The sequence below is a fragment of the Oryctolagus cuniculus genome, chromosome 2 (assembly GCF_051225735.1).
Source record: "Oryctolagus cuniculus isolate XC-2025 breed Fujian yellow rabbit chromosome 2, ASM5122573v1, whole genome shotgun sequence".
Taxonomy (NCBI): domain Eukaryota; kingdom Metazoa; phylum Chordata; class Mammalia; order Lagomorpha; family Leporidae; genus Oryctolagus; species Oryctolagus cuniculus.
Window position 1 is genome coordinate 46,202,997 of NC_142868.1, and position 21,462 is coordinate 46,224,458.

The 21,462-nt window shown below is 41.7% G+C and overlaps 1 protein-coding gene across 7 annotated transcripts in view; it reads right to left on the minus strand.

Moving 5' to 3' along the window:
* The window catches only part of ELP3 (elongator acetyltransferase complex subunit 3), a 119,430-nt gene that overhangs the window by 17,372 nt on the left and 80,596 nt on the right, over positions 1-21,462 (minus strand). For 3 of the 7 annotated variants that reach the window (XM_089325448.1, XM_017337875.4, XM_089325446.1), the window contains one exon: positions 2,826-2,901. The exons of 3 other annotated variants lie outside the window; for them this stretch is intronic. In XM_089325448.1, coding sequence (XP_089181574.1) covers positions 2,826-2,901 — 76 coding nt within the window. Of the gene's footprint in view, positions 1-2,825; positions 2,902-17,980; positions 18,109-21,462 lie in introns of those variants that run through there. One more of the 7 variants, XM_089325447.1, reaches the window with a different exon arrangement.

Genomic DNA, 21,462 nt, shown 5'->3' on the forward strand with positions numbered 1-21,462 from the left:
CCTACTGACAAGAAGTAACAAACTGAAAAGTCATGCTTACTATTTGTAAAATGACAAGAACTACACTCTAGAGCTTTTTGGGGAAAAGCAACATAGGTGGAACAATGATGGAAAACCTACAGGAAGGGCAGAGAAGCCAGGAGAAGAGCAGTCTCCCCTTATCTACAAGAGGTAAATTCCAGGATCTCTAGTGGGTGCTTGAAACCATGGCTAGTACTGAATACTAAATACACTATATATTTTTTTCCCAATCATACATATGTATAATGCCTTTTGCATCTTAACTAACCACTTACCATGTACTATGGCAATAACTTTTTTTTTTTTTTTTTTTTTTTTTTTTTTTGACAGGCAGAGTGGACAGTGAGAGAGAGAGAGACAGAGAGAGAAAGGTCTTCCTTTGCCGTTGGTTCACCCTCCAATGGCCGCCGCTGCAGCCAGCGCACCGCGCTGATCCTGGCAGGAGCCAGGAGCCAGGTGCTTTTCCTGGTCTCCCATGGGGTGCAGGGCCCAAGCACCTGGGCCATCCTCCACTGCACTCCCTGGCCATAGCAGAGAGCTGGCCTGGAAGAGGGGCAACCGGGACAGAATCCGGCGCCCCAACCGGGACTAGAACCCGGTGTGCCGGCGCCGCAAGGTGGAGGATTAGCCTATTGAGCCACGGCGCCGGCTCTGTGGCAATAACTTTTATAGTTTGAAGTATGACAGCAAAGCTAGCACCAGTTTCTTTTTTTGTTCACAATTTCAAAGATATAAGATCTGCTGTTATTATAGATCTTATTAAAAAAAATAAAAAGGCCATAAACTGAGACTACTAAGTTGAGAACTTTCCACTTTTCATTTTTTCACTTAAAGGAAGTACTTTACAGCTTCTCTTTGTCACATCTGAATTGCCAGCATCGCTACTCTCATAGTATGGGGCCACTATTGAGTAAAATAAGGGTTACTTGAACACAAGCACCGATGCACATAATGGGTGGGTAGCAAATACAGCATAAATATGCTGGACAAGAGCCGGCGCCACGGCTCACTAGGCTAATCCTCCACCTGCGGCACCGGCACACCGGGTTCTAGTCCCGGTCGGGACGCCGGATTCTGTTCTGGTTACCCCTCTTCCAGGCCAGCTCTCTGCTGTGGCCTGGGAAGGCAGTGGAGGATGGCCCAAGCGCTTGGGCCCTGCACCCCATGGGAGACCAGGAGAAGCACCTGGCTCCTGCCTTCGGATCAGCGCGGTGCTCCGGCCATAGCGCGTCGGCCGTGGCGGCCATTGGAGGGTGAACCAACGGTAAAGGAAGACCTTTCTCTCGGTCTCACTGTCCACTCTGCCTGTCAAAAAAATAAAATAAAATAAAATAAAATAAAATAAAATAAAATAAAAATATAAATACAAGAAGAAAATGAGAAAAAAGGATATTAGGAGGAAAGAAGAAGGCAAGAAGGGCAAAGGATTACTATTGGGAATGGTCAACAGGAGCGGTTCTTGGACGCTGTTTGTTTTTAGTGTGGGGTTACATAGTGCTACAGTGTGTGCATGTGTGCATAACCACATCCACGCTGAAATTCAATACCCAGTCTTAAGAGGCGGGGTCTTTGGGAGGTGAATAGGTCATGGGGTGGAGCCTTCATGAATGGGATCAGTGGTCTTGGAAAGAGCTTGAGGAACCTTCAGCCACGTGAGGACAAATGGAAGGTGCTGTCCCTGAGGAAGGGCCCTCACCAGTACTTGAATCTGTTGCCACCTGTAGGACCTTGCAGCATCCAGGAATTTAAGAAATAAATTTCAATTGTTCATGCTCAGTCTTAGGTATTTAATGTACTAAGACACATAGGCATTGGTTAAACAATTCACAGTTTAAATTTTGTGGACTTCTTGTCTATGTGTTATACTTCAGAGAAAACCTTTAAAAATGAAAGGGGGGCAAGATTAAGTAGTTTCAACTATGTTGATTCTTGTTTAAATGGGGAAACAAATCAGTTTTTCAGACTGATGAGAAAACTGCAAACAATAACTTGGGTTATGATTCCAATGACAATGAAAGAACGTGGAATTATTAATGTAGGCCACTTAATTGATCAAGTATTTACTGAATATGTACCAGAAGACTGGAAACTGCAGTTTTATGTACTTGAATTATTCAAGGAAAAGAAAACTTTGGCCTAATAATTTAGATATTTTCATGTCTGAATCAGGATAATGAATCAGGTATCTGGTGATACACTCCTGTTCTTTGACACTTCCTTTGTTAGGCCACAAGGCTGTCCTTTTATGACTACCAATGTGCTACTGGACTGAATTAAAACAGAGCCTATATCACACTCTCACAGCCAAACCTGGAGAGAGAAAATATATTAAGTCTACCTTTTGAAACCTAAACCTGGTTTTTGATAAGACACGAAAATTGAGATAATGATTCATGACCATTTAAAAAGTGAAATAGAAACAAAACTGTTTTAATTACTTCTGGGTTCAATTAACCACCTATGTATTGAGGGCTTGATATTTGCCCAGCAGCATTAGTACAAGTAAATATAATCATTACTTTCATTTCATTTGCTACTGAAATGAGATTTTTTCATATCTCACCGATATAAACATTATTTCACACTTTACTTCACACTTTAGTAATTCACACTAATAGGGCTAAGTTGGAAAGGTTTTGATTCTTAACGTTTAAAAATGAACCAACTAACTCAATGACCCTAAATCTTTGATTTTTTTCTATGTTAAAAAACTCACAAAATTGTTAGTCCATGTAGTCTTAGCTCTTCAAAGCAGCTTATTATTGTCAGTAATTAATACATTATATTACATTATTCCCCATTACCTTAGAAATACAAAGAATCCCTCAGAATAGGCTGCTGGGGCGCAGACTCTAGATTCCTCTGTAGATTTTTGAAGGGCTAGACAGGATAATTAGAAATCAAGAATGGAAAAATAATAGAAGTAGGTAAACAAAAAGCAAGCACACAGAAACTACCATCGTTACTTATAGATGGGTGATGCTGGTAGTTATTTTCATTGCTCTTAGCAAGTTTCTTCTTAACATGAAAGCTGGACCATTAGCTAACACAGGAGAGAGCACAATCATTTGACTCAAAAATGCAGTGGGTCTGTTCCCACCAGTGTGGAATGCTTGCTGTGTCACATTTTCTCACTGCTTTGCTCTTGTCCACAATCAAGTGGACACAGCGTGTCTCTGCAGAAGTTAAAGACTGTGTTATTTTATAACCTGAGAGGAGGAAGAGGGATCCCTTCTATTTTCAGTCTCTTTGAGAGGGAAAATGGTGAAGCAAAGAGTTCCAGAGATCAGGCCTTCCACTGAAACAACCAGAATCAGCTATTTTGGGATGCTGGAACCTCTAAGATACTACAGCCACTAGGGGAGTGCTTGATGAAGAGAGAGGAAGGCAGCACGCACCATCCACCAACCCCTCCAGCTACAGGGAGGGCTCTGCGTTCCTAGAGAAGTTACCTGGAATGAAGGTGCGCAGCAAGGACCTAGTCCACTCAAAGTCTGGACCTGCCCTTTGTTCTGTTTGAGGTTCCTGGATAATCAGTGCAGACGGCTGCATTTGTTCTGGCCCCCTCTGGCTGTGCTGGCTTCCCTGGTAGGGTTTATTAGAAGATCTGAAGAGACAGACAGCCTTTTCTTGGGGGAGGGACTGGGAGCCAGAGACTCATGGAAAACCCTCTCAGGTCACAGAAATTTCAGTGACCACACACAGAAAGGAATACAGACTTTGCAAAAATAGCTACACAAATGGATGACTGCAGTGCCCCTGAGGAGGGGAAGAATCTGATTTATAGAGTTACCACATTATAATTCTCAGATGTCTAGCTCAACAAAAACCTACAAAGCATTAAAACAAAAAAGGAAAGATGACTTATTCACAGGGAGAAAGGAAGCCCAGACATTGGAATTATTAGTCAACGACACAAATCAACTGTATTAAATATGGTTAAGGAACTAAAGGAAATTATGAACAAAGAACTAAAGGATATCAGGGAACATTGCATGAATAAAGTCAAAGTCAATAAAGAGAAATGATAAAAAGGAGTAGAAATTCTGGAGCAGAGACATAATGGCAATACAAACAGAAAATTTACTAGTGGGGTTCAATGAGATATAGGAGCAGGCAGAGGACAAAATCAGTGAATTTGAAGCTAATGCAACTGAATTAATTCTGAGCAGGAGAAACAGCCAAGAATATAGAACAATGAACAGTACCTGAAGGATCTGTGGAATAGTATCTTACACACCAATGTACTACACATCACTGGAGTCTCAGAGGGAGATGAGGGACACAAAGGGTAGAAAAAGTACTTAAAGAAGTGGCTGAAAATTCCTCCAAACTTGATGAAAGACATGAGCCTACACATAGTGAGAAGCCCAGAAAATTCCAAGTAGAACCAACTCGGAGATCCACAATAGGACACGTTATCACCAAACTGTCAAAAGCCAAAGGCAGAATCTTGGAAAACAGCAAGAGAGAAGCAATTCTTCATATGCAAGGAGTATTCAATAAGACTAACAGCCGATAATACGAATCATGAAGGTCAGAGGGCAGTGGATGATAAATTTAAAATGCTGAAAGAAAAACCCATCAACCAAAAATTCCATATATGGCAAAACTATAAGAAAAAAGGAGAAATTAAGACATTTCCAAAGCCAAGGGCATTTGTTTCCACTAGACTGTTCTGCAAGAAATGCTGATGGAGTGCTCGCTTCAGCAGCACATTTACTAAAATGCTGAAGGGAGTCCTTCAGTTGAAATGACGCTAGACAGTAACTTGAAAGCACAGGAAGAAATAAGGAACACTGGAAAAGGTAATTACTTATGAAAAAGCCAGTATTTGTACTTTTGGTTTATGACTCCTCTTTATAATTTAAAAGGCGAATTCAGAAAGTAATTGTACCTCTGTGTCCAGTCATATAGATTTATAAACATGTAAACTGTGACAATGACAATATAAAGGGGGAGGAACAGCGATGTATAGAAGCAATACTACTGGCCGGCGCCGCGGCTCACTAGGCTAATCCTCCGCCTAGCGGCGCCGGCACACCGGGTTCTAGTCCTGGTTGGGGCGCCGGATTCTGTCCCGGTTGCCCCTCTTCCAGGCCAGCCCTCTGCTGTGGCCAGGGAGTGCAGTGGAGGATGGCCCAAGTGCTTGGGCCCTGCACCCCATGGGAGACCAGGAAAAGCACCTGGCTCCTGGCTCCTGCCATCGGATCAGCGCGGTGCGCCGGCCGCAGCGCGCAGGCTGCGGTGGCCATTGGAGGGTGAACCAACGGCAAAGGAAGACCTTTCTCTCTGTCTCTCTCTCTCACTGTCCACTCTGCCTGTCAAAAAAAAAAAAAAAAAAAAAAAAAAAAAAAAAAAAAAAAAGAAGCAATACTACTAAAATATACTATTAAAACAAAGTTGCTATTATTACAAATTTAAATGTTAATTGTAATCCCCAAGGTAATGAGTAAGAAAATAGTAACAAAGAGAGCCAAAGAGGCCATCTTAGTATCAGACAGAACAGATTTTAATACAAAAATGTTACAAGAGACAAAGAACATTGATAACATTCAATCCAAACAGCAAGATTTATATAATTGCAAACATACATGCATTTAACCACAGTGCCCCAAAATATAAGAAGCAAAAGTTGACAGGATTGAGGGGAAAACAGTTATACTCTCCCCCACTTAATGTTGTATGATTGTTTAGAATTTCTCTACAGACAAAACCCTCTACCCGCAAAAGATGAGTGGCTTTTCTCCAGGTCTTGGCTGGGATCAGCTTTAAACCACACCCATCAATGAGTCTTCACAAGGGTCCAGAGACCCCACCCCTCATTTCCTCTCCTCTATGAAATCCTCTCATTACCTGGTTAATGCCACTCTTAGGATCATCGGTTGCTATTCTCACCCTGTCTTTTATACTACTGTGTCTGCTTAAGTGTTTACAGGAGTTGATAATGGAACAAACCAAGGCCTTCAGCAACCAGGCAGTCAACCAAATGCTGCTACAGGGATATACTCGGCTCCCCACCCAGGAGACAGCAGCTTGAAACATCATCCCATTTCAGCAGGAAGTAGCTCTAAAGACAGATCATCGTCCCTATACCCCTCCTGGACTTTTTGGGCTAATGTAATCCCATATAACTCTTGCTTTATAAAAAACAAAAGGGGGGAATGTTAGTAAAATAGCGCAGTCTCATCTATGTCGCGACCTACACCCTGACACCAACCTAGGCTCTAGCCCCCGCCGCCACTGCTGGAAGCCAGGTGACCACATGGCCCAACCACTGGTGTCAGCTCCACTCCCATCCTAATGGGATTCGCTGCTCCTACTTACACATGGCTCTCTTTCTCTCCGTCTCCTGATCTCTCTCTCCCTCTATCTCTCCCTCAATCTCTCTCTCCTCTCTTTCCTTCTTTGCCCCTTCCTCCAATAAACCCTTTCCCTTCAAAAAAAAAAAAAAAATAGGAGTGGAAACTTCAGGCATATATAGTTTATGCCACCACCAATAGCGGAATACACATTTTTCAGACCTGCACAAAGAACATTCTTCAGGATAGATCATTATGTCAGGCCATAAAACAGATTTAAAAGCCTAAAAGTATGTTTTCCAATCACAATGGAATGAAACTAGAAATCAACAGGTGAAAAACTGAGAAATTCATAAATATGTAGGAATTAAACAACACACTGGGAACTAATGGACCAAAGAGGAAATAATGAGGAAAAGTAGAAAATATCTTGAGAACAAAAAGAAAATACAACATTCCAAAACTTACAGGATGCAGTAAAAGCAGTGCTCAAGAGTGAAATTTATAGCTGTAAATGCTTACAATAAAAAAGATCTCAGATCAATAACCTACTCTATACCTTAGGAATCTAGCAAAAGAAGAGCAAACTATAACGAAGCTGGCAGAAAGAAGGAAACGATAGAGATTGAAGAATAGAAAAACAAAAGAAAAAATCTCCAAAAACAAAAGTTCATTTTTTGAAAAGAACAAGAAAACTGGCAAATCTTTAACCTGGATTGGTAAACAAAGAGAAGATTCAAATCACTAAAACAGAAATGAAAGAGGGGTTATTACTACTGGCATCACAAAAATAAAAAGGATTATAAAAGGATACTATGATTTCTTAAACATGACAACAAAAGCACAAGTAACAAAAGAAAAGCAGAAACAGAACTTTATAAAAAAATTTTTTGCACATGCAAGGAAATGATTAAGGAAGTAAAACAGTAACACAAAGAATGGGAAAAAATTCTCTAAACCACATCTTATAAAAATCTAATACCCAGAAATATGAAGAACTATGAATCAAAACAATTCAATTAATAAATGATTTGAATTTGAATAGACATTTCTCTAAAGAAAAAACACGAGACAAGCACATAAAAAGATGTTCAATATCATTAATCAGTAAGGAAACAAAAGTGAAAACTCAATAAAATACAATTCCACACCTACTAGGATGGATATTATTTTTTAAAAAGGAAAATAATAGGTGTTGGTGAAGATGTGGAGAACTAGGAAACCTTGTGCCCTATTTGTGGAAAGCAGTTTAGTAGTTCCTCAAAAAGTTAAACAGAATTACCATTTGACCCATCAATTCTACTTTTGGTTGTATGAAGGGCAATAACAAAAAGTTAATAGAACGTGCATATTATGAAAAACTATGCATGGATTTCAAAAGTTTTTGTACCAAAGTAAATATTTTGACTCACTTTTCCATAAACTTTTTGATGTACTCTGTGTATGTCCAATAATGGGAAACGGACTCAGGTATTTGTATAGCAATGTTCACAGCAACATTATTCATAGTGGGCAAAAGGTAGAAACCATCCTGTTGTTCACTGGATGGAAGATAAACAAAATGTAGTGCAGACATATTAGCAGAATGTCATTCTGCAGTTAAATCAAATTTGGATGCAAGCTAAAGCATGGACAAATCTTGAAGACATTATACTAAATAAAATAGGCCAAACACAAGGACAAATATTCTACTTCACAGAGATAGAAAGTATGTTGGGGGAACTGAGAGTTACTGCTTAATGGATTCACAGTTTGAGATGCTGAAAGTTTTGAAAATAGTGGTAAATATGATTAAAATGGCAAATTTTATGCCAAGCACAATTCACCAACTTTCCAAATAAAAAAAAAATCGACTACAGTACATTAAGTGTCTTCAAGTGTTGGTGGGAGGGAAAGCATGTTGATCAGGGCAAGGAACACCCAAAGGAAAACCATGTACCCTGAGCCCAAAGACGGTCTTCTATATTTCATAATGTAGAAGGAAGATGTAAATGGCCAGTATCATACAACTAAAGCATCAGATATGAAATAGTTTTACAAGGGGAAATAGAAGAATGTTCTTCTGGTAGAGAGATGGCACACAAAGGGTGAGATGAAGGTATTTGTTTTTGTAGCAGCAAAACTTTGCTTAGAATAGGGTGAGGTGAAAATATGTTGCCATGACTGGCTATATGAAAATCTTACATTGGGATTGGGACAGGAACACTAGAATACAGGTTTGCCCTACAGAGTCCAAGTTTCTTGTACAAAGGACTATGCCTATTAATCACAAAGAAAACATACTCTACCACTGTACTTGACAGCTTCCAAAGATAGTAGCCAGCAAATCTTCTGAGATGGAATTTGTTTCCTCTCCCCTTAAATATGGCTTGGCCTAATGACTAACCAGCAGAATGGGGCAGAAGTCACATTGCAGTATGCAGTCTCTCAAACGACCCCAAGGGCCGGCGCTGTGGCATAGCGGTAAAGGCATTGTCTGCAGTTCCAACTGAACCTAGAGAAATTACAGCCCTGACACCCTGGCTTTCTGAAAGACTTTGAGAGAGAGGAATCCAGCTAAGTCACTCTTGGATTCCCGACCTAAAGAAACTATGGTATATTAAAAGCTTGGTTCAGCTTCTAAGATTTGGGGCAGTGCTCACTTCAGCAGCACATATACTAAAACTGAAAGATTTTGGGTAATTTATTACATAATAGATAACTATACTACAGATCCCTAAGCCTAGGATTTCACTTCTTTGCTCTTAGAACCTAACCACTGTGCTATGAGATGCCCAAGTCAAGTGGAGGACATAGAAAAGAACCAAGGTGCTCATGCTGACAGCCCCAGCTGTTTAAAGGACTAGGACTTCAGATAAACCATCTTCAATCGCTAGCTGCCAGCCACTTAAGTCATCCAACTAGAGGCCTTCAACATCATGAACACAGATGAAGCAGCCCCTCTGTTCTCTGATGAATTTCTGATGCAGAGTTCTTAATAAATAAAGTGGTTATTGTTTTAAGCCACTACAACACGTGGTGATGTGTTACAACAATTAGTAACCCAAACAGCCACTAATTCATAGGATTTGTAGTAAAAGGTCAGAGACCACATAGACTATAGATTTGGGGCTTTTGGGTTGGAAGTTCTAAACACAGTGATTTATTATAAATGGTGGATAAACTTCATAACTAGTTGCTTAGGGAGGCAGAGGATGGCGTACATCAGTGCAGGGCACAATCTAAAGTTCTAATTCCATTAATTACTCTCTTAGAGATGTGAGCTGTTGGTCAGAGACAATAGCTTAAGCCAGAATGACTAAGTCAGAAATTCCCTGTGTATTCGTGTAGATAAGGAGGTATCTAGCAAGGCGAAGCTGAGGTTGCCAGTCCTCCCCTTCTTTCTATGCAGTGAAACTGCCACATGCCAGAAACACCCAACATGGCTGACAGTTTCATCACCATGATGACCTTTAGCTAATTCTGAGGTCATTATAATAAAATTACCATGGTTGACACTCCTAATCTCATCATGCACTTGATACCACAATATTTCCAAGATTTAAAAACAAAAGGGCAAGGAAATGAGTGGTGCTCAAGTCTCGCCCCAACCCCCGCCCCCTTATGAATATTCACCTTTAGATCTCCCTCCTGCACACCTCCAGGTCACATAAAGGGACTCAAACCTTGTTGGGTACACCTCTCTCTTCGAGTATGCCTGCCCTGCTTCTTAAAGGTGAGCTTTTTCTTTACATGAAAATAAATCTTGTTCCTTTACTCACCTTTGCCTATGACTTGTCCTCAAAATCCATCTTGTGTTGGAGACAAGAACGTGAACCCAGCATGACATTAGTGCAAGCTATCCAGGAAGCAGCAGCAGTTGAAAGCCCTCCCAGACATCGCCTGGTGGTCTTTCTCTGGACTCTCGACTCTCTTGTGCTTGAGAGTCTTGGTTTCATTCTGCTATCCTCCCCTTCTTCACCCTGCTCTGACCCTTTATGGACTAACTCCTCTTAACCCAACCATGTCTGGCCCCTCCAGGGACTATTAGGGGAGGAACACTGTGGCTGACACTGTGCACACTGGACAACTTGGAGTCCTTGTGAAGCAGTTTTAGGACTGGTTGGAACTTGCTCCCAAGACATGCAGTGCCTAGCGGGTCCACCGTTTCTATCACCATCTGACTACGGACTTTCTACATTGCCTAATCTCTCTTATGCCTTCTAAACTCTTAGCCTTTTTGCTCCTTCAGGAACAGTGCTTCATGGTGTATTTGATCATTCTTACCAGTGAGGTGTTTTGTTCCCATGGGTAAGCCTCTGCCTTCATGTGACACAAAAATCCTGTCATCCTCTGACCACAGATAATCTTGCTGTCTCGGAAAACTCTCTGGCACACAGCCACCCCTACACTCCTGGTTTTAACATCAAAATGACCCTGACACCACCACTTTACTTTGTGGTTCTCTTTGTCATTTGTTACAGTATGGTCACTGCCCATATCTAGCAATGCCCAGAATGAGCGCTAGATGGTCCTGGGATATGACTGATGAGGGCTCCAAGGAATTCTCCATTTGAGAGTTTCTCTGTATTCTTCAAAAGAAGAAACCTCTAGCCTCCCTTCAACTGATAACTTTCAGGATTCTTTTTACAGTCATATCAGTTCACTAAAGGCTGGACCTGCAGTGCTAAGCTTGCTACTACTTTGCTAAAATGTTGAAAATGAGACCTAAGATCCCCTGTGAGCAGGTCCAAACATCCTTCCCTCACATGAAAAGTCCTGGGGGCCACGGATGCCTGGGAAAAGTGAAGAGGCTTCAGGAGGCTCAGGTGCATGGATTATATCTGAGATTTGGGAATGCCAAATCTGAATTGGTAAACAAAGGGGCTTCCAGGTATGTCTGGGACATCAAAGGATGTGGTCAAGTTTTTGGGACACCAGATCCAATCCGATCTATGGACAGGGCTCTCATAGAGCCGTGACTGGCTTTGATACATCCTTAAATGTGACTCAACGGTTTCCCTGGACAGTCCTTCCTTGAGACTTCAGAGATAACCCTCATTTGTTTGGCAATGCCCTTGCCAAGGAACTTAGCTCAAATTAAAGAGCCATTTTAGAATATATAGATGATATACTCATCTGCAGTCCCTCTATGGAGGACTCACATGAAAACACCATTCAGTCCTTAGATTTTTTAGGGGAAGGAAGATATAAAAGCTCCCCCAGTCAAAGCCAAGATCTCTAAACAATAGTAGCCTACCTGAGATACATTCTGATCCCAGGAAACTGTGTCCTACCACTTGAACTAAAGGTTGACATGTAGGACCACCACAAGGAAACAGTTGAGAATATTCCTGGGGATGGCAGGCTTCTGAAAGATCTGGATTCCAGGATTTGGGTTGTTAGCCAAACCCCTATGAGAAACCTTACAGGGTCCTGATACTGACTCACTTAATGAACAGGAAAACAACATGAGATTTTTCAAAAGATTCAGGGTCTTGTGACAATGGCCTCTGTGCTGGGATTACTAATTGATTCAAGTAATTTACTCCATAGCTGAAAGGCAAGAGCTAGTCCTTGATGTATTCTCTCAAAAACTGGGCCCACTTCTGTGACCAGTGGCCTACTTTTCTAAACAGCTGGGCTCAGTGTCTGTAGAATGGTCTGGTGGTTGAGGGCAGTTGCTGATACCACTGTTTGGTAGAGGAAACCATCAAATTGACTTTAGGCCAGCATCTTTAAGTTCAAACTGGGAAGAGAAGCCATAATTCAAATACTCTCTTGTGTCTTCGGAGGAAAAGGACTACATTCTGTTATAAATAAAGTTACCCTTAACCTGTCCCCTCTGTCTATAAAATAACCTTGGCAGCACATTAAACCACCTCCCCTAATCACTCCCATACAAAGGACAGGAACCTATCCTGGTGAAGACTGTCAGACAGACTTCACTAACAATGTACCAAAAAAATGTTTACAAATATTAGTCTTGATATTGTCACTGGATGGAGAGAAGCCTTTGGGAGCCAAACAAAAAAAGTCACAGGAATTATCCAGAGTTCTACTAAAAGAAATAACCTCCAAGTCCCTCCAGAATGACAACGTCCCCTCCTTTGTCTCTAAAGTAATGAGCAGATTGCCACCACTTGAGAATCTCCTCCCTCCTCTATGCCTTTTGGAAGCCCAATCCTCAGGCAAGGCTGAATGGGCCAATCATTATCTTAAAAGGACTGTGGCCAAGATATGCCAAGAGATTTCACAATCCTGGTTCAAGCATCTGCCTGATGAATATGGACTCAAGGCTACTTTACAGCTTAGCCGTTTTGAAATATCTATGGCAGAGCCTTTCTCACCTCCAAAAGCCTCTTTGATTCAGATACCCAAGATCATATAGAACATACTATCAATTTAGGTCAGGTGCCGAAGGCTGACTATAACAGAATACAGCAACAAGATTCTCCCAGCACTGCAGTCCAAAAATTGTGAACAACCAATCTCACCAGGAGATTTAGTTTTGTTAAAATCTTGGGAGACAGATTCCCCTCTCTGATCAATTACAGTCTAAATGCAAAGGGCTCTACCAGGTGCTACTTAGCCCTCCTACTGCAGTTAAACTACAAGGAATTTCTAGCTGGGTAAATATGTGAAGAATTAAAACTCTATCCCCCCCCCCCCCAAAACAAAACAAAACCTCTATCCCTTGGCCGGCGCCATGGCTCACTAGGCTAATCCTCTGCCTTGCGGCGCCGGCACAACGGGTTCTAGTCCCGGTTGGGGCGCCGGATTCTGTCCTGGTTGCCCCTCTTTCAGGCCAGCTCTCTGCTGTGGCCAGGGAGTGCAGTGGAGGATGGCCCAAGTCCTTGGGCCTCCGCATGGGAGACCAGGAGGAAGCACCTGGCTCCTGGCTTCGGATCAGCGTGATGTGCCGGCTGCAGCGCGCCGGCCATGGTGGCCATTGGAGGGTGAACCAACGGCAAAGGAAGACCTTTCTCTCTGTCTCTCTCTCACTGTCCACTCTGCCTGTCAAAAAACAAACAAAAAAGCACAAAAAAACAACTCTATCCCTTGAGTCTTTCACAGACACACCCAGAGGATAATTCTGTCTACCCTTGTGGGCCAACTGAGAACATGCTTATCTTCAAAATGCTAAAAGGTAAGTAAAATTTTTGTTTTCACTGTGAACTTCTCCATAAAGACAGAAACATTAAAGCTGTTCCATTGCTTACATGTTTCTCCTACCTTTTCTCCGATCTTTGTTGGAAAACTGTCACCAGCAGGAAAACCCCCTGGTACACTTTTCTATCACAACAGAAAGGAGAAAATCTCATTATATACCATGACGTTGCTTTGAGAAATCTGTGTGCTCCATTGGACAACAGCCCAGGCTGCTGGCCAAGCCCTAGAGCAACTACAAGATTCTTTAGATTCCCCAAAGTACTCACAGACAACTGACTAGCCTAGATTACTTTCTGGCAGAAGAGGGTTGAGAACTGCAGTGATTAATAAAACCTGCTACACTTAGACTAACAATGGTAGGATTATGAAAAAAGATAACAAAAGGATTTATGATTAAACCAAGGTGCTCCACGATTTTGGTAAAGGAAGTCCCACAGCTTCCACCACTTGGAAAGCCACAAAAAGTGCTCTCCCTTCTCTGACATGGTTCTTACTCTTGCTCTTTTTTGGCCCATGTATACTGATACTAATTGTCTTTTTTTTTCCCCTCCTAAAGATGTATTTAATTATTTGAAAGGCAGAGTTACAGACAGAGAGAGAGGTCTTCCACCCACTGGTTCACTCCCAAATGGCTAAAATGGCTGGGGCAGGGCTGATCCGAATCCAGGAGCGAAGAACTTCTTCCAGGTTTCCTACATGGCTGCAGCGGCCAGAGCACTTGGGCCATCTTCCACTGCTTTACTGGGCCATTAGCAGGGAGCTGGATGGGAAGTGGAGCAGCTGGGACACAAACCAGTGCCCATATGGGATGCTGGCACCACAGGCAGAGGCTTAACCTACTACACCACAGTGCCAGCCCCCATCCTAATTGTTAAATTTGTCTCTTCCAGAATTTAACAGTTCCATGTAAAAATGATAGTTGTGTATGGATTCCAGAAATTACCAACAACTGGTACTGAACTTCTACTTCCTCCAATGGAACTTTTAGATCAGTTGGCAAGGAATTTTTGTTCCCTGGCTAGGCAAAGGTGAGGCTCTGGTACAACATGAAGAGGTAACAGAAGATGGACCTTTCTCCCTTGATCTTCCATAAAGATTAAGGGCTGAAAAATCTGAGGAGGGGAAAAGATGATATAAAGAACTAGCAAGGAGGATCTGAGGTTGCCAGGCCCTCCCTAAAGCCTCACTCAACTCTCCCCTCCTAAATAGTGGAAAACTGCAAAATCTCTACTTAGAACTGATGCTGTTCAAAAATAACCAACATGGCAGCCCGCTTTGTCCCCGTGATGAGCTTTAGCTAACCAGATGGTTATTATAATACAATTATCATGGCTGATACTCCCAGTCCCATCATGTGTCTGATGCCATGACTCTACTAAGATTTCCCAAAAAGGACAAGGAAATGGGCAGTACTCAAGCCTCACACCAAACTCCACTCTTTTTGACTTTTTCATTAACCCCCATCCCAGACACAAGCTCCTATGCCTCCAGGTTATATAAAAAGATGGAGCTGAACTTCACTGAATATGCCACTCTTCCTTGAGTGTGTACTTTTCGCCTGGCATGAAAATAAATCTCGTTCCTCTGGTGACTTTTACCTACCTCTTTTCCTCAAATCGCTTCTTGTGTCAGAGACAAGAACCTCAATCCAGCCACCTCTTAACAGTGTGCCCTCTTTGAGTGAGAAATCCCCAAACAAAAAGGCTCTAAAAATCCAGTGTCTTGGCTGCTGCTAAGAAGTCAGCACCAATGTTTTTCATCATTACTTTAAGTAATACTTGCCAAATAATGGGGAAAGAATCTGCCAAATCCCTGCTTCTAGTAGATCTAAAATAGAAAAGCTTTGGGGCCAGTGCTGTGGTGTAGCAGGTAAAGTTGCCATCTGCAGTGCCAGCATCCCATAATGGCGCTGGTTCGAGTCCCGGCTGCTCCACTTACAATCCAGCTCTCTGCTATGGCCTGGGAAAGCAGTAGAAGGTGGCCCAAGTCCTTGGGCCTCTGCACCTGCATGGGAGACCTGGAGAAAGCTCCTGGTTGCTGGCTTCAGATCAGTGCAGGCAAAGAATTTCTGGAAAAGACCCGGGAGGCACAGGCAGTCAAAGCCAAAATCAACTATTGGGATTGCATCAAATTGAGAAGTTTCTGTACTGCAAAAGAAACAGTCAAGAGAGTGAAGAGACAACCAACAGAATGGGAAAAAATATTTGCAAACTATGCAACAGATAAAGGGTTAATAACCAGAATCTACAAAGAGATCAAGAAACTCCACAAAAACAAAACCAACAACCCAATTAAGAGATGGGCCAAGGACCTCAATAGACATTTTTCAAAAGAGGAAATCCAAATGGCTAACAGGCACATGAAAAAATGTTCAAGGTCATTAGCAATCAGGGAAATGCAAATCAAAACCACAATGAGGTTCCACCTCATCCCGGTTAGAATGGCTCACATTCAGAAATCTACCAACAACAGATGCTGGCGAGGATGTGGGGAAAAAGGGACACTAACCCACTGTTGGTGGGAATGCAAACTGGTCAAGCCACTATGGAAGTCAGTCCGGAGATCCCTCAGAAACCTGAAGATAACCCTACCATTCGACCCAGCCATCCCACTCCTTGGAATTTACCCAAAGGAATTTAAATTGGCAAACAAAAAAGCGGTCTGCACCCTAATGTTTATTGCAGCTCAATTCACAATAGCTAAGACCTGGAACCAACCTAAATGCCCATTAACGGTAGACTGGATAAAGAAATTATGGGATATGTACTCTTTAGAATACTATACCGCAGTAAGAAACAACGAAATCCAGTCATTTGCAACAAAATGGAGGAATCTGGAACACATCATGCTGAGTGAAATAAGCCAGTCCCAAAGGGACAAATACCATATGTTCTCCCTGATCAGTGACAACTGACTGAACACCAAAAAGGAAACCTGTTGAAGTGGAATGGACACTATGGGAAACGGTGACTTGATCAGCATAGCCCTGACTGTTAATGAACAACTTAATACATTATCCCTCTTAGTAGTTTTTTTGTCTGTTCTACTTAATATGACTGGTTTAATTCTGTAATTATCACACAGTTATTCTTAAGTGTTGAAATTTAACTGAAATGTGATCCCTGTTAAACATAAGAGTAGGAATAAGAGAAGGAAGAGATATATAATTTGGGACATGCTCAAGCTGACTTGCCCCAAATGGTAGAGTTAGAAACATACCAGGGGACTCCAATTTAATCCCATCAAGGTGGCATGTACCAATGCCATCTCACAATTCCAAGTGATCAATTTCAGTTCACAATTGATCATAATGAAAGGACTAAGAGTCAAAGGGAGCACATAAACAAGTCTAGTACCTGCTAACACTAACCGATAGAATAAATAAAGGGGAGAGTGATCCAACATGGGAAGTGAGATACCCAGCAGACTCATAGAATGGCAGATGTCCTAAATAGCACTCTGGCCTCAGAGTCAGCCCTAAAGGCATTCGGATCTGGCTGAAAAGCCCATGAGAGTATTTCAGGCATGGAAAGCCAAGGCACTCTGGCAAAAGATCTCTGTGAGTGAGATCTCAGTGGAAAGAACAGGTCTTCAAAGAAGGAGGTACCTTTCTCTGAAGGGAGGAGAGAACCTCCACTTTGACTATGACCTTGTCTAAACAAGATAAGAATCGGAGAACTCAGAGGGCTTCTATAGCCTTGGGAACTCATGACTGGAGCATAGGGAGATTACTGATGCCATAGACAGGAGTGTCAATTGGTAAAGTCAACAACAGGAGTCACTGTGCACTTACTCCTCATGTAGGATCTCTGTCCTTAATGTGCTGTGCATTGAGATTTAATGCTATAACGAGTACTCAAACAATATATTTCACTTTGTGTTTCTATGGGGGTGCAAACTGTTGAAATCTTTACTTAATGCATACTAAACTGATCCTCTGTAAAAAAAAAAAAAAAAATTATCAACTCCCAACTTGACTCTCACTGGGATTAAACATGACAATAGGTCTGATCTGATTTCATCATCATTTAAAAAAAATCATCTATTATTCCTCACTTTATGTTTCTGTGTGGGAGCAAACTGTTGAAATCCTTACTTAATGTATACTAAGCTGATCTTCTGTATATTAAGATAATCGAAAATGAATCTTGATGTGAATGGAAGGGGAGAGGGAGTGGGAAAGGGGAGGGCTGTGGGTGGGAGGGACGGTATGGGGTGAAGCCATTGTAACCCATAAATCGTACTTTGGAAATTTATATTCATTAAATAAAAGTTAAAAAAAATATATAAATTATGTAAAGGGCTGAAAGTATTAAAGAGCAAACAATCTTTCCCTGTCCTTTTTGCGAGGTCCCATATTAACCCACTTAAGTGTGGCACAAGCTTGTTTGCGTTTGGCATGCTTCCTGTGTCCATTAGCAAACAGGTATGCCATAATGAAAAGCTTTTGTAGGCATTTTGGTAACAACTGTGAGTCCATAATCAGACAGACCTAGTTATAAATATACCCTTCTTCTCAACTAGATTACAATGCAAGGAATAAAATAACCTTTACCCGAACCCAAGGGAGATGTGTAGTAGTCTGGAATACAGGCAGAGTTTCTGGGGTTTAGGAAGTAAATCGCCACCATCTCTAGTTCAAGGAAACAAAACAACTGTTATTTTCTGCCCACATGTGATTTTTATTAATTAATGGTTTTGGGGGTATAAGACCATTGACTTCAGTCCTAGGAAGCCACACTGGATTATATAAGGCACAGACACAGTGAATTTTTGACCACTGGGGACTGAAGCTACAGTTTTAGGGTCATATAACTGAGCATCATGATTAACAATGATCTCAGCTCCAGCGTGACTCGTTTAATTATCCTATATTTAAATACTTCTTCCCTCCCTTCTTTGGCCTTTTACAGATTTAAACAAAATGGCTGTCAGCCTCTGACTTCAATGGTTGCTGTCATCAACCATTCAGACATTTTCCTCATTTCTCACCATCATTGTGTGATCTATCAACCTTGGACAATTCTTGGCCAATGGCCATATTAATTTTCTACTTGAAAGAACACAAATAGAATACTGCTTATGACGAAGGTAGTAGGGGGAGCTTGGGGAATAGCTGTTCGTCTTACTGCATAGCAATTAGCTTAGGAAACTGAAACAGAAACATGATTAAATCTGATACCTAACCAAAATGGCTGAGAGAGAAATCATTCTGTTGGGGGTATTAAATGGCTTTTTAAATAGTGGCTATCAAAAGTTATATTTGCCCTTTTGGAAATGGTACAGGCAGTGTGACATCAGAGATTTTGTTTCCATGGTGATTATTAGTGATGGCATTTCACATGTTCTGGCTAGCTTCTAGTATAACTCCTTGCATTTTACACCCTAAGAGAGGGAAGAGAGAAACTATTTATGCTAACATTTTTAAAGGAAAGACAGATTATCCAAGTAGGTGAGCATCACTGTTTTTAAGTAAATACAACCTTTTAGTGATTACAGAAGACACAAGAGTAGGTTGGTAAAAGATACTAAAACACTTGGTGTTAACAGGACTAATTAATTGCTTAGACATTCAGCAGCAATGAACTACTATTTCCTGCCCACACATTATTTTATAGACTGGCTGTTCTTATAACACTGATTTACCAATATTTTTATGTGTAAAAAGAAGCATTTTCTTACTCTGAAATAATTAATGGCAAGCTGAGAAAAATGTGTTGTCTAAGTAGGGAGAAAAATTATCTTAATGGACAGCACTGTGGTAGGTAAAGTTGCTGCCTGCAGTGCCAGCATCCCGTATGGGTGCCGGTTCGATCTTGGCTGCTCCTCTTCTGATCCAGCTCTCTGCTATGGCCTGGGAAAGCAGTAGAAGAGGGCCCAAGTTCTTCGGCCCCTGCACCCACATGGGAGACATGGAGGAAGCTCCTGGCTCCGGACTGGTCCAGCTCTGGCTGTGGTGGCCATTTAGTGAGTGAACCAGTGGGTGGAAGATATTCTTTCTCTCTCTCGCTCTGCCTCTCTGTAATTCTACCTTTCAAATAAATAAATAAACCTTTAAAAAAAGATAATCAGCTGTAAAATATATTGTATATTACTTTAAAATGCACTGAGGAGCCAGTGCTGCAGTTCAATAGGCTAATCCTCTGCCTTGCGGTGCTGGCACACCAGGTTCTAGTCCCGGTTGGGGCGCCGGATTCTGTCCCGGTAGCCCCTCTTCCAGGCCAGCTCTCTGCTGTGGCCTGGGAAGGCAGTGGAGGAAGGCCCAGGTGCTTGGGCCCTGCACCCGCATGGGAGACCAGGAGAAGCACCTGGCTCTTGGCTTTGGATCAGCGTGGTGTTCCAGCCACAGCGGCCACTGGGGTGTGAACCAACAGAAATGGAAGACCTCTCTCTGTGTGTCTCTCTCTCTCTCTCACTGTCCCCTCTGCCTGTCAAAAATAAATAAATAAATAAATAAATGCACTGAGGTGACACAGCTTTTAAAAAACTATTTTTTGGGGCTGATGCTGTGGTGCAGCAGGTTAATGCCCTGGCCTGAAGTGCCGGCATTCCATATGGGCGCTGGTTCAAGACCTGGCTGCTCCACTTCCAATCCAGCTCTCTGCTATGGCCTGGGAAAGCAATAGAAGATGGCCCAAGTCCTTGGGTCCCTGCACCCATGTGGGAGACCTGGAGGAGGCTCCTGGATCAGCACAGCTCCAACCGTGTGGCCGACCGGGTAGTGAACCATCGCGTTGAAGACCTCTCTCTCTCTCTCGCTCTCTCTGCCTCTGCCTCTCCTCTCTCTGTGTAACTCTGACTTTCAAATAAATAAATAAATATTTAAAAAAAAAACCCTATTTTTTCAATAGGGAAAAAGAATGAAGAATCTTTTTACCAGAGATTTAAATCAGATTTATTATGTAGCTAATAATATTATCTAGAGGCCGAATCTAAGATTGTAAATCTAAGTAACAGAAAAACTGCTAGACAGGTGAAAGGAAATATAATGAATCAGGATGTAATTTTTGAAAAAAGTTCTACAAAAATCCATTACACTTATAGTCAGTGTATCCAAGATGATAAATGGCTCTGTCTCTCCCTTACTCAAACTACTAGTTATGCCAGGACAAAACATCTAGGCCAGCACTGTCATACAGCCCTGTGTATGACTCATACAAAAACCCAGAGACCCAGAACAAGGATGGAATTATGAATTGAGTAGAAGGTCAGAAAAGGAACTGGAGACGTTTGGGTCATAAGGTATCAGCAGTTGTGACCAAAATTCATATGCTTCTACAAATCATGAATAGGATTAACTACCAATGAGAAAATTTATCATCATTATTTTCATCAAACATCCAACCTACAATGAGATTGAAATCAATTACTGATGAAATTGAAGTCTTTTACTATGTTATTAGAAAAGAATCTGCTTAAAATGTAACCAGTAAAACACAACTGGTCATGTTGAGAAGTAAAGAAGGTAAGATTCTAGGGGCAGAATTCTAGACAGTGCTGTAAAAGATAACCTAACCCAGCTGTTTTTTAATAAGGTACTACAGATCCATGGAGATCAAATAAAACCATCCTAGATCACAAGGAGGGTGGGAATGGAATCCTGGCACCTGCCGGCATCCATATCAGAGTCTCCTCTTATATACCACATCAAATGAAGTACTGTTAGTGACAGCCCACAAACACCACTATTATCATGAAGGGAGTCTTATTCTAAGGATCAAATTACAGAGGGAATAAGTGTTTGACTTTTTACAAAAAAAACAATCAAAGCAGAAGCACATGTGCATACACATACAAGCACTGTACTCAGTTAAAAAAAAAAGTCAGAGCGAGCAAACATGGAAGAAAAAAATGTTAAAAAACATGTTATAAATTCTTCACAACTGCTCTCCTTGAAGTGCTGGACAGTGGACACCTCAAGTGTCAGATTCAGAAACTTAAAATACAGAGCAACATATTACTAACTTGGAGAAGTAACAGACAGCAT